At 40.9% G+C, this 25,162-nt stretch overlaps 1 protein-coding gene across 7 annotated transcripts in view; it reads left to right on the forward strand.

The window, feature by feature from the left end:
- The first annotated feature begins 12,888 nt into the window (after positions 1–12,888).
- Positions 12,889–25,162, forward strand: part of GNPTAB (N-acetylglucosamine-1-phosphate transferase subunits alpha and beta) — a 45,158-nt gene continuing 32,884 nt past the window's right edge. For 3 of the 7 annotated variants that reach the window (XR_015706162.1, XM_087763806.1, XM_087763805.1), the window contains exons 1-4: positions 12,889–13,098; positions 14,119–14,184; positions 17,938–18,023; positions 23,644–23,763. Coding sequence is in view for 6 of the 7 variants with exons in the window: in XM_087763806.1 (XP_087619932.1) it covers positions 12,982–13,098; positions 14,119–14,184; positions 17,938–18,023; positions 23,644–23,763 (389 nt within the window). In the remaining variant the exon portion in view is untranslated. Of the gene's footprint in view, positions 13,099–13,184; positions 13,799–14,118; positions 14,185–17,937; positions 18,024–23,643; positions 23,764–25,162 lie in introns of those variants that run through there. The other 4 variants (XM_087763807.1, XM_087763810.1, XM_087763811.1 and 1 more) reach the window with 4 other exon arrangements.

The raw sequence follows: 25,162 nt of genomic DNA on the forward strand, positions 1-25,162 counted from the left end.
GCTCTGAAAGAGAGGTATTTTAGGTATAGGGAATGCAAGGGTTTGACAAAAAAAAAAAACAACAAACCACAAATTCATACTTAATCTTTCCATAGGTAATTTGTCTTCTAGTAATTTGGAGTGGCAGAAATTTCTGGCTGAAAGAAAGGGTTTATTTCTTCTTAAGTTAGAGTTGCAAAAATAATAGAACAAAATTAATATTTGAGCTGTCTTAACATATGCTGATTTAAAACTTTTTGTTTAATTACCCCTCATTATCAGGTATCTTTGTTGTTTCCCTTGAAACAGAAAATTAAAAGAAATACTATACAGGCACTGTATCTAGTCTCTTTGGTAAAAAAATGGACTGCAGAAATGTATCAATGTTCACTGTATTTATAGAAGTAGAATTTGACTTTATTTTTGTCAGTAACATAGTATTCCGTTCGGGTTCCTTGTAGAAAGAGGATAGGATTCACTTTATTTACTGCATCAACATTTAAGTGACATTGTTGGAAAAACGTTTCATCCACCGTTCTGCAAAATCACATTATACTAACTATAGTTTTGTAAGTACTAAATAACTCGCTCTTAAGTGAGAGTTGAGTATTTAAATTCTTCACGTGACTTTTTGCAGTGCCTGAACATTATTTGAAGCAAAAGAAAAAGGCACGCCTTTGGCTCAAGCAGGTGGTAACTTACTGTTTGGCGATCACTAGCAAAGGTACTTTGTTGCTATGTAAACATTTATTACAGCTCATGTGATGTTTCTTTATACTTTATTAGAGGAGTTAGTAACAACACATAATTTGAGAGGTGATCTTTAGTTCATTTTTGTCAGCAGCATTAGTGTATTGTTCTTCAAAAGATTGTTAGGAGCTGCAAGGAGTAACAAATACAGGTTACTTACAAACTTAGGGGAAGTAATTTTATTTATTGGACTTGAGAACATTAGTGTGATGTTTCAAAGAAGGTCTATGTATTTTGATTTATTGTGCTTTGGAAAAATTATATTAAAACATTGGCAGTATAAAAATTTAACTTTGGACTTGAATGTAGCTTTACTGGATTTTTGTAGATGAAAAATTAGATAGGAGCCAGCAATGTGCTCTCACAGCCCAGAAAGCCAACCGTATCCTGGGCTGCATCAAAAGAAGCGTGGCGAGCGGGTCGAGGGAGGGGATTCTGCCCCTCTACTCTGCTCTGGTGAGACCCCACCTGGAGTACTGCGTCCAGCTCTGGAGTCTCCAGTCCAAGAAAGACCTGTTAAAGCAGGTCCAGAGGAGCACCCTGAAAACAGTCAGAGGGCTGGACCACATCTCCTGTCAAGAAAGGCTGAGAGAGCTGGGGTTGTTCAGCCTGGAGAAGAGGAGGCTCCAGGGAGACCTTATTGCGGCCTTTCAGTAGTTAAATGGGGCTTAGAAGAAAGATGGAGAGAGACTTTTTACCAAGGTCTGTAGTGATAGGACAAGGAGTAATGGTTGTAAACCGAACGAGGGTAGATTTAGATTAGATATGAGGAAGAAATTCTTTACGATGAGAATGATGAGACCCTGGAACAGGCTGTCCAGAGAAGTTGTGGATGCCCCATCCCTGGAAGTGTTCCAAGGTCTGGTTGGAGGGGGCTTTGAGCAACCTGGTCTAGTGAAAGATGTCCCTGCCCATGGCGGGGGGGTTGGACTAGATGATCTTTAAAAGTCTGTTCCAACCCAACACAAACCATGCTATGATTCTGTGGTTTAACAAAATGATCAGACTACTTCCTGTATGGTTAAAACACTGATATAAATTTATGCTTGTCAGTGCAATATCATATTACAATCATTAGAAAAACAGATGTGTCAAGATATGCAAATAATAACATCCATGTCAGTGATTTGAAAACACATGAAGGTAAAGGAAATAGTCGTGGAAGAGACCTAAAATAGACTATGCTGGTGGTACTTGTATCCCCACTTTTCTTCTATTTTATTCATAGTCTGGTTTCCACGGATTTTATGTTTATCATATGTGACTATTTTCTTTACCACATTACCTTCTGAGGAAAGTCAGGTAATTTCAATTAGCTAAGGTGCATAAAGAGATCTTCTGTGCAAAGTGTCATGTAAGCTCATTGTTTTGTTTTGTCACCTACATAGCACTCTTCAGTTTTTAAAATATTGTGTCCTAGAATAAATTTTGCCTTGGCACCTCCAATTTGAGAAGGGTTATATACTGATTTTTAAATCTATCTCTTTCCCATTCCGCACTTCTTACTGTCCATAGCTGTATTTGATTAAAAAAAAAAAAAAAAAAAGAAGCACTGATCACACACGTGCACTCCCGCTGCCTTCTGGGTGCATACTCCATGGACTTTTTCCACTGCTGGTGAAAAGTTTATTTATTTGTCATTGGCAGTCATTCTCTTTCTAACAGAAAACAGAGGTAGCTAAAAACTATTTGAGGAGGAAGGGCTGGTTTGAAGGCTCAGGGACCGAAACAGTAGTGGGGCAATCACATTTTCTAGATACGTAAGCATTTCTAGATACAGAAGCACTCTGAGCGTTGATAAAAAGGATATTGAATAGCACCTTCTAAATCTAGCCAGATTACTTGCACACTTCACTTCTCTGGTATGTATGTATCACATCTAGACCATTTTTCCTAGTGAATCCATTCTGGTATTTAAACTATGGAGGTTGGGGATTTCTGGACTGGCTTGTAAAGATTCCTGGCTTCCTCTGAGAGAAGCTGAGACAGGCACTGCCATGGCCTCTCTTGTAACAGCATGGCCCTGGTACTGGTTTGCTTCAGGCCGTCCCCTGTTACACCTCATGCACTTAAACTGCTTGCTGCCTGAGAATTGTGTTTGCAAGAAAGCTGTTTAAAAATAAGGGTATGGAGAAGCAGCATAGCTTAATTTAGGCAGATTTTGAAAGAGATCTAAATAAAATAAGAAAGTGCTGGCTGCAACGTGTAATTCCAAACTCACTTGTTATAAAGTGATATAGAACAGGAAAGACCTACTTAGCAAACTCCCCCTCCCCAGACATGTTGGTCTTTAATATCTCGGCATGGTGCTCAGACAGATCCTATGCAGAATAGTTGTGGTAGCTCTTATTTCCCTGATTTGGTACAGAACTTGCTGGAAGATGGAAGAACAAGCAAGATGAGAACATGACAGCAATGAAGGTTTGGAACAGGAGCAAGAGAGAGGTTAAATATTTCAGTTACTTCTTCAAATCTTGTATTTTGCTACGCACAAGCGCTAAGAAAAAAGCAGCCTTGATCCATGAAGGGAATGCTTAATTTTTTTTTACTAACTACACCTGCCAATTCTTTAGCAAACTCTACAGCAAAACCAAGTGATTTTTGTCTTATATCATATGTATTTTTTAAAGATGAGTAAAGGGTACCTCCCAAGCTTCCTTTGGCTGTCATACACAGACATTCAAAACCCTAAATAAAATTGAAAATACAATTTTATTTTGGCCTGTTACTTCACTGTTCTAGCACTTTTACCCTTTCTTTAAACTTGAAAGTGTTTCCCGTGTGAAATAAAACCAAAAAACCTAAAAATCTGTGAGAAGATTACATTTAAAATATAAAAAGATAAGGTCTGCAGATTTTGCACTCAGAGATTACTTGGTGGATTTAGTTATGTGTAACCAGGCCTGGATGTCCAGGGAGTTCCACTATAACAAAAGTACGCTTTGGAATTCACAGACTTACGACTGCTCATAAGCAGAACTAGACGTTCCCAGGAAATAAAGTGAGCGAGAAGAGGAGGAATCTGTTGCTTGTAAAGAGAAAAGCAGCGTATGGTGAAATAAGGAAAAGAGGGTGTAACAGCTGTGCAGCAGCTGGGGACTGCTGTGGTAAAGATGGTATTGGCTGGAAGGAAGGAAGCAGTTGCCAGCCACGGGTTGTGCCAGATGATATTTACAGAGGGAATCAAACACACTACCTGTGACTTCTGCAGATTACTGTCTAAAGGGTTCAAGCTGGCTTGTGGTATCTCCTCCCTTCCTCTTTGGTCACATGCCACATGTCTGTAACCTTCTCTCAGTAACAGAAGCATGTGTAAGCTATTCTCAATTCTGACATGAAGGTCAGAATGGCAATAATAACAGCTTAGAACATCTGTGAAGTCTTACGCTGCGAGGCATTCGTGGCATTATCTTAGTATTTCTGGCAAGTAATGCGATTTAGTTGTAAGGTAGCTGTCAGGTGTTACTGTTCAAGAGAAAAGATGGTTTATTTTGCTCAGTTTGTTTTGGTTCCCTCTGTAGTTAGCTGATTTATAATATCTAGCCAAATGTCTAATCAAAATAGAGATCAAGATGTCTCAGCTGTCAAAAAGAGCAGGCAAGTCAAAAATATTGATGACTCCCTTAAGAATGAAGAGAGGTAACTACTGGGTTGAAATTGTGTAGTTTTCTCTCCAAAAAAAGGATAGAAGCTTCCTGTGGTGAGGGACAGATTTGGATCAATATCTCCCAATAATACTGAGATCTGAAAAGTGTTATTCCAGAATTCCTAGCAAAGATTAGCTCTCAAAATATATATTTTTAACTCCTCTGCTCTCCATTTTCACTTTCTTTTCAGGTGATGTTTTTCAAAAGAAAGGGCTTAGTGGGATAAATCTTTGTTTCCAGAATGCACGAGCTGTAGACTGATGTGGGCTGTAAAGGGCAAGAAAGAGACTGCTTAGCTGCAGATGAACCATTCTGCAGTGGCTTTGTTCTCCCTCACTCTAAATGAGGTCGTCAACATGCTGATGCAGGTAGTGGGAGAATTTGGCTCTAGCATTTTAATAATTTTGGCACTACATTTTTAGAGAAACACATTTTTAGGGAAAAGGCAGTCATTCAAAGCAAAATGTTAGCTTTTTATACAGCCTTGCCATCTGAGAGAACTACCTTTGCGGTTTTCTTAGTGGAACACGGTAACTGACATTAAGTTGCTTGCTGAAAAGGAAAAGGAAATAATGAAATTCATGACCTTGAGTCCAATTGGGATGCAAAGGGATTAAAGGCGTCAAAGTCTAAACTGAGAGAATTTGATCAATCCTAGGAAAAGCTATCAGAAATATCTTTTTCTCAACATCAGAAGTGGCTGATGATGTGCTATGTCCAACATAAAACCTCCTGGAAATGGAGAGTACCTGCTGCTGAAAAATCAGATCCTATTTTCATATGTTAAACGGGATTTGCCAAAACGATTTACGGATGTTGGTTTTTCTGCCTTTATTGCAGCGTATTGCTAAATATAGGGCATTCAAGTGTTTCTTCCTGTTTATACTATGCTTTGCACATTGCTGGCTGCATTAGTTTGCTTCTTTCATAAACTTCCTTCTTTTGTGTTTGGGCATGGCTGACACCAAGGTCTAACAACACCACAGAGAGCAGCTACATGTGCTTCAGGGTAATACTACAAAACCTCTTTATGTTGGAACTGTTTGTTTCAAGCCGATACAAATGTAACAAACAGACTGACTTAGTAAAAGCTAATTTTACAAAACCTAAATATTTTGTCCAATTTTGTCTTCTCAGTTTTAACAAACTGTTTTCCATCCTTTCTTGGCCTTTGCCAATGTCCTTCATAGTTCTTCTATATCAAAGATTTGTGCTGCCTAGCAACTCTGATAAGACCGCAAATAGTACGGAATAAAGGCAGAAGGATTGTTCCTGTTCAGTAAAGGTGCAGTGAAATGAGTGTCATGAGGCATAAGCAAATGCTCAGCTTTGTATCCTGCCCATGAGCACTGCGATAACCTGGGGGAGCAGAGCATCACTACTTCTTATTTGGGTGAAGAACTTTGGATCGAGGAAAAGCTGGTGCAGCTCTGGGAGTCCCAGAGAAAAGATCATGAGCTATACCTGGGTCTTGTCTATACCAGCTTTTCCACACTCATGAACAGCAGTGGCAGATAGAGGCATCAGTTTTTCCAGTGGTCCGAGTTGTGCATTGTTGCGGCCCATTTATCAGGGTTCAGTGGGAGGTGGTGCCATAGGCAGCAGTGGCCAGAGGCTGCCCATTAGGGCCCACCTGAGTGCCATCCTGAGGTCCATCTCATAGGGCCACCCACCACTGCCCTGCTGGAGAAAACCCACTTGGTCTTTCTCCCTGGGTGGGCCCTAGGGGTTTCAGGTTGTTCCTTGAAGGCTCACAGACCAAGAATTCAAAGTCGTAGTTTTTCTGGGGATAACAGAGTAATTCACTGCAGTTGTAGGGCACATGAAACTAAAGGACTTACGATGAATTCTTACCATGTTCTGAAACAAAATAGACATGAAGAACAAGAGTTAATAGGGCTTTCCAAAAAGATCTTGTAGTAATTATTTCCACTCTACTCTCTTTGTAGTCTCTTAAGCATTTTTAGACATAGAAAGTACATTTCCAAGCAACAAGCAAATTGGTCATCCTAAACAGGTTCTTTATCTATTTCATCCTTCTGTCTGATACTGTGATCCGTATCAGGTGACTGAGAGCTAACTAACCAAAATTAAATGCTCTTCTAATGTTCTGAACCTCCATCTTACCACTGTCACATAAAAAGTATGTGCCATTTGATACAGCCACAAAATCTTCTTGACCACTCCTCATCACTAAAGGCACCTCCATTTTTTTCTGCTAAGTGTGCTGCTGAGTGGATTTAAAAGACTACCCTGCGAATTCTAACAATCAAATCCATACAATCTGTTCTCTGTGCTATTACAACCTGGTAGGATTAACAAAAGAAACATAAATTCCAGCACTATTATGTAACAATGACATCAATGTACTAAAGGCCCTGTGGTTTTAGTGTTAAAACACAAAATAATACCTTTTTACTCTTTAGGATAATCAAACATTTCAGAGAACCAGACTTTACTCTAAGAAATTCAATTCAATTCAATTCAATTCAATTCAATTCAATTCAATTCAATTCAATTCAATTCAATTCAATTCAATTCCTATTCTATTCTATTCTATTCTATTCTATTCTATTCTATTCTATTCTATTCCATTCCATTCCATTCCATTCCATTCCATTCCATTCCATTCCATTCTAAAGTTGAGTATCAAGGATAATGAATTCTAACTGAGTATTTTCCAAAAGCATGATGAAATGTAATACTTAAAAAATAAAATTATATTTATATAATATATAATTTTTAATATACATTATATATATTAAATCATGGCTTGGGGAGACTTTCCAGGCTCTTTCATCCGCTCCATTAGGGACTTTGGAAACAGACATACAGATATGATTTGAAGGCCACAGTCTATGTAAATTGTCATTGCCTGTTGCTAGGAGCGTATCCCTTTAAAAAGCAAGGACTTGCTATAAAAAAAACCAACACACACACACCCCAAAACCCCCAAGAATGAACACCAGATTCTGCACCTGGGACAGAGTACAAGTATAAATTGAGAGAGGAGAAGCTGGGGAGCAGCCTTGTAGAAAGGCATCTGGCGGTGTTGGTCAACAGCAGGCTCAATATGAGTCAGTAGTGTGCTCTGGCAGCCAAGAGGGCAAACCGCATCCTGGGGTGTGTCAAACACAGCATAACCAGCCGGTCAAAAGAGGTGATTACCCCACTGTATTCAGCGTTGGTGTGGCCTCACCTTGAGCACTGTATGCAGTTCTGGGCCCCACAATATAAGAAGGACGTTAAGGTACTTGAATGCGTGCAGAGGAAGGCAACAAAGCTGGTGAAAAGGCTGGAAGAAATGTCCTAAGAGGAGTGGCTGAGGACTTTGGGCTTGTCTATTTTGGAGAAAAGGAGGCTGAGGGGTGACCTCATGGCTCTCTACAGCTTCCTGAGGAGGGGAAGTGGAGAGGGAGGTGCTGAGCTCTCCTCCCTGTTATCCAGTGACAGAAACATGGGAATGGTTCAAAGCTGCATCAGGAGAGGTTTAGACTTGACATTAGGAAACATTTCTTTTCCAAGAGTCTGGTCAAACACTCCAACAGGCTTCCTAGAGAGGTGGTCGATGTCCCATGCTGCCAGTGTTTAAGAGGTATTTGGACAATGTCCTTAATAACATGAGGTAACTTTTGGTTGGGTGGTCAGGCAGTTGGACCAGATGATTGTTGTAGGTCCCTTCCAACTGAAATATTCTATTCTATTCTATTCTATTCTATTCTATTCTATTCTATTCTATTCTATTCTATTCTATTCTATTCTATTCTATCCTATCCTATCCTATCCTATCCTATCCTATCCTATTCCATTCCATTCCATTCTAAATAATCTGCAGCCTAAGTCCCTGATTAATTTAACTCATTTCAGTACTTCATGGCTCTTCATCCCTTCTTCCACAGAAGACGGAGCAGTTGACATTCTGTAGAACTGGACCAGGCTAAGTTACCTGCTAATGTAACCACGTTGACATTGTACAGCTATCTGCAAAGTTTCAAAAGGCTTCTTCTGGCTTTCTGCAGGCATTTGTTGTTTTAGTTTGAAGGGCTCAGGAAATAATGGGGTATTTCAGAGGAAAATGTTGGTGAGTATTACGCTTTGAAAATTTGATTTCAGTGCCGGGTGCACAGGCTGCCTCAGCCTCATCTAGATACTCACTTTCAGAGATTTTCAAAATGCCATTGTTCCAATCCTTTGCTCTCCAGTCACTATTTTATCTTCTGTTTCTAAGCTATTATTGTTTTCCTTTTTTCTTTAGTTATACCTCATATTTACCAGCCATGCTCTTCAGCTTGTTATAAATATCCTTTCTAGTATCTGCACAAATAGAAAAGAAGTGGAACGGGTAGGATGACTGGTTGCTGTTTAAGAGATAATAAAATGTTTTTTCCTGTAGAGAAATGGGGCCAGTAGAGAAATGGGGTCTGAAGCAAAAAAAAGGATTCTATATTCTATCAACAAAGTTTTCAAGTAGTCATAAATGTTCCTTGCATACCTATCCAGAGAGTTAGGAGCTGAACACCTGAGGATTTTCAAAACTAGTGGCACACTGGCAAGTCTTCACTATTACTCATCTGCTAAACAGGGTGAAGCTACCCTGGATACTTACACTTGCCATTTTTGCATGACAGAGAAATGTAATTTCAATGGTAGGTATTAACTACCAAGGGAAAATTAGGAGGATTTCTGGATTATGTTTATGCTAATAAAATTGCTTTTATTACATTTTTTTTCTTAAATGTTACTGGAAAGAAACTGTTTAGACCAGATGCACAAAGGTATTTATGGGGCATGCATTTAGGCAGTTGTCTAGACTGCCACTAAAATCGATAGGAATTTAGACACTTTCATAGGAGCTTTTGAGGACTTTAATCCTTCTGAGCACGTGCATTACAAGAGTGAGTGGTGAAATAATTGGCTGCTTTTTTCTCCTTTCCATCCTTCAGTGCATGGGGCAAACCTGTTCACAGCCGTGTAGAAGAACTTCTAGGTTTTTTACAAAAGTTCTTAGAAGATGTCTTGTGAATAGGGCAGTAATAGAAATGATGGCCGCATAATCACAAGAAGCAGATATAAATTGGCCGCTGCCTCTGCTGTAAAACTCTTCTATGATTCCAAGTTGCTTTAAACTTTCCGCAGGTAACTCATTACCTCTGTGTTCTTTATTTTTGCTTGCCTGACTTGAGACACCTCTGAATGCTCAGAAGTTCTGAGCGTTCACAAATGCAATCAAAGTCCCCAAGAGTGAACTTCTGGGCTTTCAGGGCACCACTGGTTAGCTCCTGTACTGTAAAAATTCATTCCTAAAGTGGAAACAGGCATCAAACTTGCTGAATTTTGTCTTTGCCTTTGCGCTTGGTTGTATTTGCTTCATAGAGGTGCTAATTCATATTTGAAGGAAGTTAAGTATCCCATTCGTCGATACAATAGCAAGGTACTCACCTGGACAGCAGCCTAAGCAATGCGTTAGATAAAATGTGAAAAAAGAATTTGGCCTTAGCACAGCCCCTTTCAGACACACGCTCAGAAAGCTGGTTGCAAAGTGAGGCAAGGTCCCTGATCTGGTTTCTGGTTTCGAGCTTGGAAAGATTTTCTAGTGACAGATGTAGAAGGATCCAAGCAATTTGGATTCAGAGTGTCTCGAAAGGGATTTGAACCTGCATCTACTATGTACTCTGTAACTTGCAATTAATTAGCAAGTTGAGCGTGGCCTTGTTTTCATCCATTTTCCATCATGCCTTTCTGTGTTGCATGGAATAATTAAGCCTTTGATGGACTGAAGAATGCAACAGTGTATGAACCCATGGCAAAATGGGAATATAGGGGAACATCTGGAGTGTAGAGTCCTGTCTCTTGTCACAAGCTGGCTAAGCTGCCTCTCAAGGCTTGATAGGTATTCCTGCTATTCCTATTTCAAATATATTCTAGAACCTGTTTTTCTCTCCTTTTTTTGTTTTGTTTTGTTTTGTTTTGTTTTACCCTGGTAACAGTATTGCATTTAGTTTAAATAAACTTCTGATCTTCATTTCTGTGATGTGAGCAAGCCAAAATCTTTTACTGTCTTCTCAGAAGGCAGGATCTGGTTGTTCCTTTTTGTGCATCTGTTCCAGATTAAATATATATTCCTTGAACATGAGTATTCTACAAGCAAGGACAGATATAGTCCCATCATGATGTATACAGTAGCTTTTTACATCTCTGTATCTACTGGAATACTTTGGCTGATACCTTACAAAATCATATAAAGATTATGTGAATTTTAATGGCTTTATCACAACGGTATTATATGGAAGTATTTATTAGTCTGTATAAATGTATCATCCCACACTTTGCACTATTAATCCAGGACTCAAAGTCATTCAGTTTTCCCTGACTGATTTTCTGCTTTACTTTGGTGTTATGTCTCTCAGCTTCATATCTTCAGCACATTTTAGTTCGTTTCTGCATTTATGCTGTATTGTTGACCAGAACTAACGTTTTTGTTTTCATGGTCTGCATGCACGCTGTACCTCAGTTCTCAATGAAAACCTCAGTTTGCTGACTCAGAACAGCAGGCCATCGCTCGTACTGCAGCCACAGTGCTGTAGGCGGTGGTAAAGAGTCACTGCCACTCAGTAATAACAGCTCAACAATAATAGCGCGGTGCTTGAACGGGAAGTACCAGCAAATATCTAAAGATATCTAAAGATTATATTCCTCCAGGGTAGCAATGTGCCAAAGCACATTGGTGAGAACATGTGGAGGAAGAAGACTGCCTGTGTTAGGAGAAAGTGCTGGCTGTGCACAACAGGGGATAAAAGCTCAGCTAGAGGCTTCTGTGTACCAAGGCGCACTCGGAAGGCTGGGTTATCATGAAGGGCCAAGTAAGTATAATCACGCTGATAACACAGGCTAAGGAGGTGGGACACAGCACTGCGTGGTGGGCTCTCAGACCTGAAGGTAACCCCGAGTGAGTTTGCCATCCTGTCCCATGGCCCATGAAGAAAGGAAAAACACTGTGACACCAAAAAGGTAAATAGCAGTAGGGCTCAGCGGATTGGGAGAGCTGTGCCAAAGAGCCACGTAGGTACTCTTGGACACTTCTTAAAGAAATACAGCCAGGTGCAGTCCTGCCACACCACAACTGTGTAAATATACTAGGACAAACTTCTGGAGATGGTCAGGCGTTGTTACTTTACACAGGGAAAAATAAGAACTAGTGGGTGATGTTTGTTGCTCAGAAAAATCACTGCAGTGAGTTGTAAGAAATACTCAGAAGACGACCTTTTGACATAGGGATAAAGGACTACAGAGACAGATGCTACTGTCCCTGGCATCACGAGGGCTTATGACACCACTTTATTTTGCTCTGGTAACCAGAAGTGCCTGCCTGATGAAACTTTTGACAGTGGCGATACCAGCAGTGTCCCATGTAGATGGCTGATCTTCATGGCAGAAACCAAACTGATGCAGATTAAGGACTTGCAGAGTCTGCTGTCAGCTAGTGACCTCTAGTTTCTTGTTATCATGTTTTTGGCTCAAGAACCGTTCTTGAAGAACTCCATGAATAACCTTCTTCTAGCCTGGCGGTTCCCCTTTCATGAACCTATCCCTGCACTCCATTTCTGTCCCGAAACATGCATGGAAGTGCTTAAATAGAATCTCAGCTGTATCTTTATGATTGCCAAGAGTCCTCCCAGTCCCTCCTAGCTAGGGAGAGCAAATTTGCTTTGCAACATATCTGGAAGCGTGACAGGATGGTGCAGCCCTGCTGGCCACAGCTGGAGAGCTGTTCACGTGTGCAGAAAAATTGTCTTGTGGGTCAGTAATTTCAAGATCACCTAGGACATGACACATCAAAACATTTAAATTTTATTCTACAGCCAGTAGGTAACAAGCGAAGAATCACAAGTACGATCATGACAATGAAATGAAACTGATGTGATTTTTCTTCGCTGGGTGCATATTCTCACGTGCATCGATTCATTTTTCAAATGTCTGGGGGAGCGTTGTCAGCAAAGCACTACAGGTGCGTAGGATGTGGCATATTTTGTGTCCCACCTGCTGCAAACACCGTATTGAATCCGGATTTCTGCATCCAGATGATTTCTTAAAAATCTGCAGGGACAATCCACCACCTCCGGCAGGTCCGTACCGTTGACACGCCTGGAAGCCTCGCACCTCGAGCCCTCAAGGCCATGAGCGAGGAGCCAAAGAAGTAAAAAAATCCTGCAGTCTGACCCCTTATTGCCTTCTGGTGTTGGGCCCTTTGGGAAGGCAGAGGAAAACCCCGAAGAAGCGGGGGGCGGCAGAGGTCGGGACCTGCCCGACGCCTCCAGAGCCGTGAGGGAGGGCAGCGCCTCTCCCTTCGGCGGGAAGCTGAGAGGAGCCGGGGCCGCTGCGGCGCGGGGGCGGGGCATCCACCGCCGCCCCGCCCCCTCCCACCGCCCGCCCGCCCGCCCCGAGGCCGCCGCCCGCTGCCGCCAGGTGGCGCCGCGGTGCTGCCGGAAGCGGGGCGGGCGCTGAGGGCGGCAGGACCCGCCCGCCCCGGCGCAGGGCAGCGCGCTGAGGCGGGGCCGGGCCGCGCCGCGCCGGGCGAGGCGGCGGTAGCGGCGGCCGCCGGCCGGCCATGCTGCTAAAGCTCCTGCAGCGCCAGACCTATACCTGCCTGTCGCACAGGTATGGGCCCTGCCTCTGCCTCGGGGGCCTCGTCCTCATGGTCGTCTCCGCCCTGCAGTTCGGGGAGGTCAGTACGGCGCCGCGCCGGCGTGGCGTGGCTGCCCCCCTTCCCCTCCCTTCCTCCGGGCAGCCCCGGCCGAGCCGAGCCGTGCCGTGCCGAGCGGTGCCGGCGGGGAGAGGCGCCCGGGCAGGCGGCGGCCGGCGCAGCCCCGCGGGCGCGTTTGGTTTGGCGCTTTTTTCCCTTTCAGGAGCCGGTCAGTTGTCACGTCCCGTCAGCAGCGAGCGCCTTCAGCAGGCAGCTTGACCGTGAATGCTGGTTATATAGAGAGATATATATTTATTTTTTAAGACGTAAGGGAGAAAACGTGCTTTAGGGTGGTGGCGCTCCCTTTTTGTTCTGGGATATGAAGCACCGCGGCGGCCGCGGAGCGACAGGGAGCACGCCCGCGCGCTGTCGGCGCGGGCTGCAGGCCTGCTGTGGCGGTAGGGGCTTTAACCCTCGCATCCCGGAAAGCCGCCGTGTGGCAGCTCCCTCTCGTCGGGCCACCCTCTTCCAGCTGCTTGGTGCGTAATGTGCGCCCGTGGGGCGTAACGCCGCGCGCCTGCAGGCGCCAGGTGTGACGCAAGTGTTAAATGCCCCCCGGGGGGTGGTTAGGTGGTTTCTACAGCCTTGGCGGGCCCTGGCAGAGGAGCGCTGAGGGAAATCTGCATGCTCCAGGACCTCGTGTTTTCTTGTCTTGTGCAATTCTTTCCACTTCCTTTATCAGGTGATTTATTAGTGCTGTATTTTTTTTTGTTTGTTTGTTTATTTGACTCTTCTAAAGCCTGTGCTGAATGTAGCCTTCACATGGCGACCGGGAGTGACAGAATCTCTCTCCCTTCCAGAGTTTAAGGAGTTAAATGTCACCTCTCCAACCTGCCTCCAGCTCAGCAGAGTCTGCATTACATTGCTGGCTGCTTATTACTCAGTTTGCCTGTTATTTTGTAAATGATGCAGTATGACTTCTACTTTTTCTAGATATGATTTTATACGGGTGTGTAGTATATTTTAAAATTTCATTTCATATCACCCTATCTATTTTGGAAGTCATCAGTGAAAGAACCTGGAGGGGAAGAAAACAATTCTGCTTCAAGCGTAGCATTTGAGAATATAGTAAGTATTCAGGGAATTAAAGAAAGTATTTTTGTCAGTGTAAAACGATGGCAGTATTAAATGGAAACAGATTGGTATTTCCTGATTCCTAAATTTCTCAAGACAATTCTTTTTTTTTTCTTTCCTTTTTCTCCTTCCCTGTTTTATTTTGATGGGCGCTTTCAGATACAGAAAAAATGAAGGGCCATAAAGAGCATTATCTGAAATTCTTTGAGTGTGCACGATCAGGACTTTATTTTGTGTAGCTGTACATCTTCTTTACATAAAGTACTTCATCCCTGCTGTCTTGCAGTGTTCACAGGTTCCTGGAACACTTGATAGCCATCAGTGAATTAAGTAATTGTGTGGTACTTTAGCCACCTGCTTGTACATGATTGTCAGCTTGAATTGTTATATACTTCTTGGTGCTGTGAAACTTTGGGGATGCTTTTGCCTTTCTTCAGAATGGGGTCTTAAACCCAACTTTAGGATTCCTTAGAACTTTGAAGGTTTTTTAAAACACTTCAGTAGTTGTCCAGGTTATGGCTGATTTCACTGACAGTCAAAATCACTTCTCAGTATTATTTTCCTACCAAATCTTAGTTTGCTACTAAGTTTCCAGCCCTTTTAGTGTTACTTGGAAAGCTTAGATACTGTTTAGACAGTGAGCAAAGAACTGGCAGATACATGTAGGAGTAAACTTTCAAAATTATATGTTAAGAAAAAAAGAAAAGTGACCAGAAATGTTTAAAAAAAACCCAGACAAAACAAAACACCAATAAACTCCCCACCTTTTATGGAACGACCACACAGAAATACAGAAAAAAACCTTTTTTTTACAATGATGATAAGTGAGCATGGTGAGAGACGTTTGCATGCATTTTACTCTCTACCTCTATGATTTAAAGTGGTGTGTTTTGGTAAATGGTGGTAGTTTAAGGAATTAGGAGAGACTAGGCTTGTGAGAACAAACACGATTAGACCTCTTCTGACAACTATAGTGGGAACAGAAAGCACTTTTCTTCCTCAGTACAGAATCCACAAGGTATCAACTAATAAAAACAAATAAGATTTTTTCAAATAATGAAACCAGAAATCTTTCTAGTAATCATCAGCTCAATCATTTTTAACAATATGCGAGGAACTGTCAAGGAATAAAAAGCAGTGTGAGGCAGTGCTTATCAGACCCTGGTGTCTGAGCAGCATTTGCAGTTCTGCTTTTCCCCCACCCGCAGAGGCAACTTTTTCGTCCTAGTAGGCAAAATCAGATCTCCTTGCTTAGATTCATGCTAATGTCAGTGTTAATGCTGGCATAAAAATGGATGGCTAGGGCAAAAAAATTGAGATTGGTAACGATGTCCTCACAGCCTCAAGGTGAAAATGAGCTTCATTTCAAGAAAAAACTTGAGCTCAATGAAATAACAGTGCATTAAGCGTGATTCAGTAGCATTTCTGCAAAAGCATATAGAGTAGCCAGGTCTAAGCCAATACTGTGAAATGAGCTTTGAGTTTTAGGACGGTTTGGTTGTAAACCCTTCTTGGCGATCCTTCTGCAGGTCACTCGGCTTTGTAAAATGTTGTGTAACTGGAACATGCCAGAGCCACTGTTATCAGCTGTCTGATACAGTATCTCCTAATAGAGGGTGTCTCTCCCCTTTTTTTTTAATGCTGTTCCCTTAGTGGTTTTACAATATCAGTATGTAAAGATGAAGCCAAGCAGCCTCCAGGCACTATTGCAACACAAATAATGCAACAGGAGGAAACAGTTACAGGAAAAAATGTATCAGGTGGAAAGAGCTTAACTTTTTTTCCTAAATGTGTTTCTAAAGAGAGCTGTCCTGAGTCTTTTTGGTTATAGCTGCCCCAAGGCAAAAAGCAAATCCTTGACTGGTTAACGTTTTTCATCTGGAGAGCCATATTATTCATATAATAAATTACATTCTTACTGAAATACTTCTGTATTTCTTCTAGAAGCAGATCAGTCTGTGTCAGTTTATCATTATCAGTAGTAGCAAATGTTTCTGTGTGGATATCTTCCAGTGGGTGCTGTATTAAACTAGTGTATTTGGCAGAAGGACGTAATGACTCGTGCATGAAAAAGTGTAATAGTGTGTTTTTAAGACACTTCCTGACTTTGGTATTTAAGGGAGGAGATTTTATGCTCACTGGGGAAATCATGTGTCCTTTGTGTAAGGGGAATGAACTTGTCCAGATGTGATCTTGGTTACAAAGAGACAGTTTGCAGCTTTGGCAGGAATGGTGTGTGTGTGCACTTGTCCCCCAGCCACATGATGGGCCTTCCCTGCTCTCTAAAAGGCTTTAGTGGGCATGAGGGTAGAGAGATGTGTATCTTCTTAAAAGGGAGGGAGGCAGTCTTTATGTTATGGTTTTGAATGCTGTCTTAGAGAAATAGTATATGTCATAGTTCCTGTAATACAAGAAATAAGCAAGAGTAAAATTTAAATCTAGGAAGAGTGGTGTAAAGTAAGTACTATCCTTTCCTGGTATTTTTTTCCTCTCTCATATATGTACATATAAGTACGTACTTATCCAGGTAAAACAAGCCACTACCCCTTCATCTCTAAAGCAGCACAAGATGCCGCTGTAGTGTTTAAGGTTGGACTTTCACTGTAAAAGAGATCATAGCAAGTTCATCTCAGAGTAGACCCTAAATGTTTTGTATTATTTTTATGTCAAATTACTTACGCTTTTTTTGCTATATCAAAGCCTATTAAGCCTTTTTAGCATTGAAAAGTCTGGTTTGTTTTTCTTTTTTCTGTTTAGAAGCATGGTATCAGATACTTTGTTAGCAATGAAAATGTAACTATGTGCCTTTGCCTAGTGTGTGTGTGTACATTTAAGTATAGAAACAGAATGTAAGCTTGCAGCTTTCCAAAGTAAGAATCAGCTTGTGATTGGTTTCCCATATAGCTAATTTATGAGTATGCCCAGGAATGGGGACGGCTGTCAGAGGGCATTTAAGTTGGGTGCAGCTTGGTGTTTTAGCTGAGCAACCTTGATGGCTGGATGAAGGTGGGGAAGACGACCCTGCCTTCAGTTGCGTGTTCCCACGAAGATAAAGTGCTCTGGTTTTTGAAGGTTCATCTTTCTGTTGGTTTAGCTCTGTGACTTGGCTCACTGCACGTTGGGTGAACTCGTGTCAAGCTAAAGGGGGGTGGCAGAAATGCAGGGCGATGGAAGAGAGGCTGCAGCCCACAGAAATACTTTGCTGTTGTATTAGTCTGGCTGCAATGTAAGACGTCACCCGTCTTGGGAAAGAGTGTTTTAAGTTTGTGGCCAGGTTAATTTGCATAATTTGATATGCCCTGGCCTGGCTGTGGTTTGTGAAGCTCAGATTTCAGAGGTGTGTATAGTTCAATATGTCCTGTATGAGAATAGAAAGGAAGACAAAATTAGGGGGGGTGGGGTGGAGGTGTCCTGCTTGCATTGAAGTGTATTTGTTGTGAAAACATTGCTGAATTTTTAAAGGCTGAGACAAGCGGGAGGTAACCTAAATGAATAGTAGCTTAAAAAGTTTGTCTGTAAAACATGAAATGCCTTTCTTGAAGAGAAAAAACAAAGTTTGTTTAAGTCAAGTGTGGGTCTGATTGCTGGCTCAGTGTAGTAACTTAGTTTGGATTAAGTTCTGGTCAGTCGTGCATTAATGGCTAAATCAATTTGAATCAAATTGATTGTCATTAAACATTTCAAAAGGAGAAATGTAAGTGTCTAATTTTAGCAGATGGTGACATCAAGTTGTTTTTTTCTTTGCAGGTTGTCTTGGAGTGGAGTAGAGACCAGTATCATGTTATGTTTGATTCATACAGAGACAATGTTGCTGGCAAATCATTTCAGAATCGGTGAGCTTTACTTACAGTTGACAGTATTACACATTTTACTGTTCAATGAGTTTTCAAATATTTAAATCAAATATTCTAGATGAATTAACATACTATTATTGTATGGGCTCTAAATCTGCAGCAAATTTTAAACTTAGAGGTTTTAAAATTGTGAGTTAGTGCTTAATATCCCAGCTTGGAAGATGTTTGGCATTTGGAAGTTCTAATCATATGAGGGAGTTTACATTTTAGATGCATTAATTTCATCCAGTCTCCAATGAAACATCAAAATGGTGATAATGTTAACAACAAAGGGAGCACATAACACTTTCTATATTAAGACAGGAAAATGTAAGTACTGTTCCTGTGCGCTTAAAATTCCAGCTTTCAGCGTTTTGAAAAGTTAATTTTCATTTACCTTACATTTTCTGTGACATCTCATGAGGGACATTATTTAGTAGAGAAGTCACAAAGCTAGTAAGAAGCATCTTTTTAAAACTGAGTACATGGGAGAAGTCGCTCACAGCAAGTTGGAAACCAAGTCATGTGGGTCATTTGTTTCAGTTGTGTTAACTTCTTGTGGTTTCATCGTTTGTGTCTGAACAGTTGTGGGGTCTGTTGCTCAGGAAGTCAGTGGACTGTGAATGGGTAGGTGGAAGAAGCTACTAAGGAGATATCATCTGACTCTTATGTGTTGATGTACTCGACTGGAAAGAAAAAAAAAAACCCTGAAAGCAGATGCTTAATCTGCCTTGAGGTTTGTTGAATCACGGGACAGTAGAAATGATCAGATCAGTTTGTCACGCTTTAGCTGGTGCAAGATAACGCAGTAAAAGTACATTGCATGGTGTCAGTGAATCCTACACACTTTTATAGTCTCATCTCTTGCTCCCCTTCCTCATTTTCCAAAGGATGACAGATGAAAGTGGAGTGAAACAGTTCATATGGATGATTAGCTTAAAGTTTACGTGTTTCTGCAGTGCTGAAGTGAAAGCATGGTAGTTTGTTCCTGTCAGTACTCAAATGCCTGTGTCATAATTAAGTACAGTGGTTTTATAAAAGGGTCGAGTTTGTCCAAAACAAAATAGCAAATCTTACTGTTGTGGCGTAGGTATAGTCAGTTCCCATTTCTCCATTGTGTTTTCTTACTTCATTTCAGTTGTGTAAAGCACTCCTTAGCTAGTGTTGATTTCTGTGAATGCCTGAGCAAAAGCTTAAGGTTTTCATGATGGGTGCCTAAGTTATTCCAGTTCACATGTATGCCTTTAATACTCTTACGTCAGGCCTGACAGCAAGGTTTGTTGTGATATTTGTGTGCAGATACCAACTTCCCATAAAAATTCATACTGACAAAAAGTCTTTGCAGAGACATACTTACAGACATCCGTTAACTTTTAGAAATCTCTTATCAGAGGTTCAATTCGTTTGTATTATCAAACTTCACGAATGCAGTAATGGACTCCTTCTTGCAGTGTCCACTGTATCAGTGGTCGTTTGATGGAGTTTTTAAAGCTGATATCAGTGCAACATGTAGGGTGTCACATGATTTTTACATAAACCATGGGAACTGTGATTTTTTTACATAAATGGGGATTGTGAATGTCCAGTTTTGATCCTAGCTTATCCATTGATCTTAATCAGTTCTTATTTTAGTGTTAGAGAAAAATATTCAGAATTGGAAAACAGGAGCTTGTTGGTTTGGAAATTAAGCAGATCCACTGCTTTTGGAAAGTAAAAGCTGCATGACCTTTAAGAAATATTAATGGACCTTCAACTGAATTGAAGTAGTATTACCTTCTAGGAGCTTTGCAGGAAAATATCTCTCTTCTTGTCAAACAGTTGTGTTATAAACTTTTATAAAGAAAGTCACAGTGTGAAATGTAGACAAATTTGTGCATGTGGGCAAGCTCCTTATGATTAGAAACTCAAAAAGCCTTTCTACCTGAGTAACGTAAAAGCAGTGATGTTGCTAGCATCATTATTTACACCTATTGAATGCCATTCTCTGCCACATGAAGGAAGACTTCATGTTTTGCCTTGAAGTTTAGCAATTGCTTTGGTTTGCTTTTCCCTCCTGTTGCACATCCTTTGGTGTCCCAGCTGTTGCACTTTCCAGGTAGTCACATCAGCTGCTAAAGTTCCTACTTACATTGCCCAGGCTCTTATGCAGCTTGAGAGAGTAGAGTAGAAATTCTAGGGTTTTTTACCAAGCCACCTCATCCAAACCCATTTTTGAAGACTTACTTAGTTTTGGTATGAAAATAAAAGGGAGAGAAGGAAACTAAATAATAGAGTTGCATGCATAAGGGTCTTGGACAAGAACTCTATTTTATTTCTCTCCACCAGCAAATTTTGCATTTTGGCAAATGCTGAAGTGTAATTTTGCTATTCCAAGACATGGCCAAATCATATTTAAAACTCCGAAATATGTATGGAAACAAAAGGTGAAGGAACAATCCTCAGCTTTTAAAATGTACAAACTGATTTCAGTATGGTACAGCAAGTGAGAGCCATCAGTGGTTGGGGAGCCATTAATTGTTGAGCAGAGTAAGGCTGGAGAGAGGAAAAGAGGCACAAATTAGGGAGCCAAGAGGTACTGGAGCAGGAATAGCGATGGAACAGTTGAGTTGCTGTTGGTGGGCAGTTACAGAGATGTAACAGGCAGGCGGGCTGGGAGGTTTACAGAGGGGAGCTTAAGGGTGTAATAGACTTACTCATTCATAAAGAGGTTCAGCAAGGTTGGAGATCACCATATGGTAGCTTGGGAGAGATCCAGAGACTGCTGTACTCCTTCAGCAACTGTGGATGCTGAGACAATGAGGCTTTGTCTTCTAGCTGCAATCTGGGCTGTGAACATGGCTCTCGTATGTAAACAAACGTCAGGGGTACAGAAAATGCTTCCTGGCAGGTACGTAGAAGAGGCAGCACATGACAGGTCTGTCCTGTCTGGGAGAGCTACTGGCTCTGGCTTTGCCTTCAAGCAGGATCCTGTTGATGTTTTTAGGTTTGCAAGTGAAAAATGGGCATGTTTTTGAAAGAGGAAAGGAGTGAAGGAGTATCCAAAACAAGCCTCGTTAATTGCCTGGGGATATCCAAGGAAGTTTCCAAAGTCCATGTTTGCTGATATTAAAACCAGTAGCAAATAGGAAAGTCGATGATGTTCTGCAGAAAGGTGTTACATAATTCCCATTTAGGCAGCTCATCTTGGACTTATCTGTTTGCCAGACTGGTATTTGTGATGAAGACCAAATACATGAAGGAGAAGTGCAGCTACAGAATTTGAAGGAGAAAGCTTTTGGTCTTTTCTGAACTTGAACAATTTACAAAAGACTCTGCGTATTAAAAACAGTGTTTGAGAAGCATAAAGCAGAAGCGGCTCTCCTGTTCCTTTTTAATTTTAAAGCAAAATGCCACTACAAGCTTTTCAAAATATAAACTCTCAGTACATTTTAAGAAGCCATGAAGCTAACCAGAAAGCTTTGGCAAAGACCCAAAAGGTGAAATCTTAAGTGTTACTGATCCTAGTTGGGTGCAACAAATTAATTTGTGCATTATATCTGTTTTTTATTATTATGTTTGATAACCACTACTTTCTCAAACAGTATATGCTGTAAAAATGCATTAAGAAAATTTATCCGAGTATTTGGATACATTTTAAACAATTAGACTAGTGGATCTGCAAACAGTTCACTTGCTTCAAAAGTCTTTTTTTACTAGTCTCTATTGCTACTGGTAATGAAGAATGAGCTTGCCATGCCAGGGTTAATTCAGAGTTGACAGACCTACATCTGACCAAAAATGCCTTTTCTCTGTAGAGTTTATTAGCATTTGGCTGTATGTGACATCATTTCAATGCTAAAAATTAAGTGTAGCAAATTACATATTTATATGTGCTATTGCATAGAAACACACTTTTAGCAAATGATAAACTGGGGAGAGGCTTTACAGAAGTCTAAATTGCCTCATACCCTAGAAAGAGTTGGAGTTGAGGCTTTTTTTTTGTTTACATTTTATGTTCTTCAGTGAAGTCTGGGTAAACAAACCATGCCCTTTGTCCAGAAGACTGAGGGTTGGGCATTTTTAAAATCAGCTGACTTGAGTTACCTGAAACACTCTTGTCCTAGCTGTAGCATTCAAGGGACTGTCAATCCAGTAATTTAACTGATCACAGCAAATGCAGAAAAGCTGGAAGAGCTCCTGCCATTGAATTTCTCTTCCTGTGGAGGACTTTTTAGTTCAAAACATGCCTTGAGTTGCACCTGTTAATGAACCAGAAGCTAGTGTCATCCTCTGAGAAAGAGGTGAAATAACTGATTAGAAGGGTAGTTGTATTCAGTAAATTGACTCTTTTTGCTAGTTGAGAGGGTAGCTTCCTGCAGAGTGTTGCATGTCAGAGGTGAGAGAGACTTTCTGGGTGGTGCTGCTGCGGAAGGCAGCGCTGCTTCTTAGACGTTCAAACTGACCCACCGTTATCCTCGGAAGTGTCGTAGCTCAGTTAGGAACAGTGATGAATTGAGTACAGAATGTTCCTGTCTATTGTGCTGTGACCAGCTACCGGCTGCCCTTTTACCAAATTTTGTGCTTCAGTTATTGAATCTCAGCCAGTAGAAAATGAAGCTGGGTGGAAGTGGTCTGCATGTTGTACTTTGCAAGGGAAGGTGGAGGAGATACTCGCCTATAAGCTCTGTCTCTTTTTGAATGCTTTTTGAAGGATGCAGTGGGTGGGGAGGGAACATCTTTCCTTGGAAACCTCATTCTGTGACCCCATGGATCTTAGCATTAGAGAAGTGCTCAATGTTTGCTAGGCCATCTACAGTTTAGGAAGGTATCGAATAGCTTGACACTGGAACTTTTGAAAATAATAGTTGGGGCAACCTCCTGCTGTCTGGGACTGGGAGGTTCACCTATGGCAGCAGCTTGGAGTACCCACTGAAACAAATCTGTGGGCCTTGGAGAGGAGATTGTCATAAACAAGTAGGAAAAAAGGTACCCAAACCCCTTTCTTTTCTTCTGCCTTAGGTATGCTAGGAAGTCTGTAAATGTCCAGAAACAGCTCCAGAATACTAAATTGTGTCAAGAATGAATCTGACTGCTTTGTCTAGAGTGTGAATTCATGTACCCTACTTAGATTGTTGGTTTATTAAATGCCCTGTTATTAATGTCTAAGAGGCATTCCTGGGATAGAGACCTGGTCCTGCTGAGATCTTATTGGCTCTGTGCAATTAAATAACAGCAAGTATGATTTAAGTCTTTATACTTTGTGCTGTCCTGTCTAATGTAGTTGGTGAATTAAGGATGCGCCTGGATGCTGGTACTGAATTGTGAAGTATTTTATGGGTTCAAAGGAGTTGGGTTATAGGTTAATGTCAATGAAATTTAGAGCTTAAAGTCCAGATTTCATTTAGTTACTGAACTGTTATAGCCAGTTTACATCCCTTTTTGGTTTTATGTCTGTTCTGTTTTGTCAAAGGCTTGTGTATAATTAAGAGATGATATAAAGCTAAAGAGAAGCTTTTTGCTTTGTCTTGTTTGCAGTGCAGATGCCAAGTATTTCTGTTGGTAGACAGAAACTGCTATCACAGGATGCCACAAACACTTGTAATATTAAACAGCTCATGTAGCTTTCATTTGAATTATGTAGGCTTTGTTTACCCATGCCGATTGATGTGGTATACACCTGGGTGAACGGCACAGACGTTGAACTGATCAAAGAACTGCAACAGGTCAGAGAACAGATGGAGGAAGAACAGAAAATAATGAGGTAATAATCTTATGTATTTTTTTCCCTTTAACCAACAGCAGCAATCTAATGCAGTACTAGCCCTCTTTGTTTTTCTCCCATGTTACTCAAAATGAAAATTCAAGGAGCATTTTCTCACTTCTTCATTTGATTATTCTCAAAACCTTGTTTCAGTTCTACATTTAGCCATGAAGTACTGTCTAATCAGAACACTGTTTAAGACACAAAGCATAATAATTTAAAGTAATTAAGGCTGTTCTGTCTTGAATTTGTAAAATGCCATGCAGAAAACTATGCTTTGTGTATGTCATTTTGTATTGATTTCTATAACTCAGTTTGTAAATAATAATAATAAAACTCTATCTCAAACATATAAACTCTCTTCATCCCCTTTTTCCTCCTCACCCCCCCAGTATTTCTTTTTATAATGGGCTTAATAAAATCTTACACATGTGTTTCTTAAAGGCTCATTTTTAAAGTTAGATTTGTAGTCTCCCAAACTGAAATTGAGAAAGAGGAAAATGGTATAAAGGTATGAGTCAGCCTTCTAACTAAGGAGGGAAAGACATGTATTGCTGCATTTGGTGTTGTAGATTGTGCTATACTGTTCTACAAAATTACGGATCTAAGGCTTCAAACACAGGCTGCTGCAGATACCGTGGATTGTGTCTTGTAACCATTGATTTAGTTCTTAATAAGTGGCTCTGTGGTCACGTGATCTGTTTTGGCCAGAAAATATGCTAAATGGAAGACCAAGTCTGTGTTTTAAGGGTTGTAATAGTTTAATTTGGAATAATCTGAAATCCACAAGTGAGTGGATTGGTCTGATTTTTGGCATGTTATGACTTGCAATTTAGGTACAACTGATAACGTGATCACAAGTGAAATTCTGGATCTTTGTTTTGCTACCTAAACAATGGAAGTATTAGTAGAACTTTAAATCCATTAAGTTCAAACATCTTAAACATAGACGTGGTCTCTGCTCTGCAAAGCTTTCAATTTTATACTAATCTTTTCCTAGCAGTTCATATAGCAAATGTTAGTGGTTTTAGCTTTGTCGTCACTCATGCTGTGATTCGCATTTTACAAAGGGAAAAACACATATTGTTTTTTTCCATAATGCTGATTTGGAAAGTTGATATCAAGCTTATGTGTAAGACTTGTGTCCATGCCATGTTCATTATCTACAGGGGCACCTGGTTGTCTCCCTTCTAGATAACTTTTTTCATGTACTTTGAAATCAGTTAGCACTGTTACAAAAAGAGCTGTTTCATGGGATCAGGGTAACTGCAGATGACAAAGGTGAGGATGCTATAAATCTCTGCTAATAAGTGTATGTTTTGTATTGCATAGCAAAACTTAGTAAACTGTACCTTTCTTGCTGATAGCCTGAATTGAGCTAGTCATGGTCCAGGTGCTT

This window comes from Nipponia nippon, unplaced genomic scaffold (genome assembly GCF_047370975.1).
Source record: "Nipponia nippon isolate SJK-2023a ecotype South Korea unplaced genomic scaffold, ASM4737097v1 scaffold_3, whole genome shotgun sequence".
Taxonomy (NCBI): Eukaryota; Metazoa; Chordata; class Aves; order Pelecaniformes; family Threskiornithidae; genus Nipponia; species Nipponia nippon.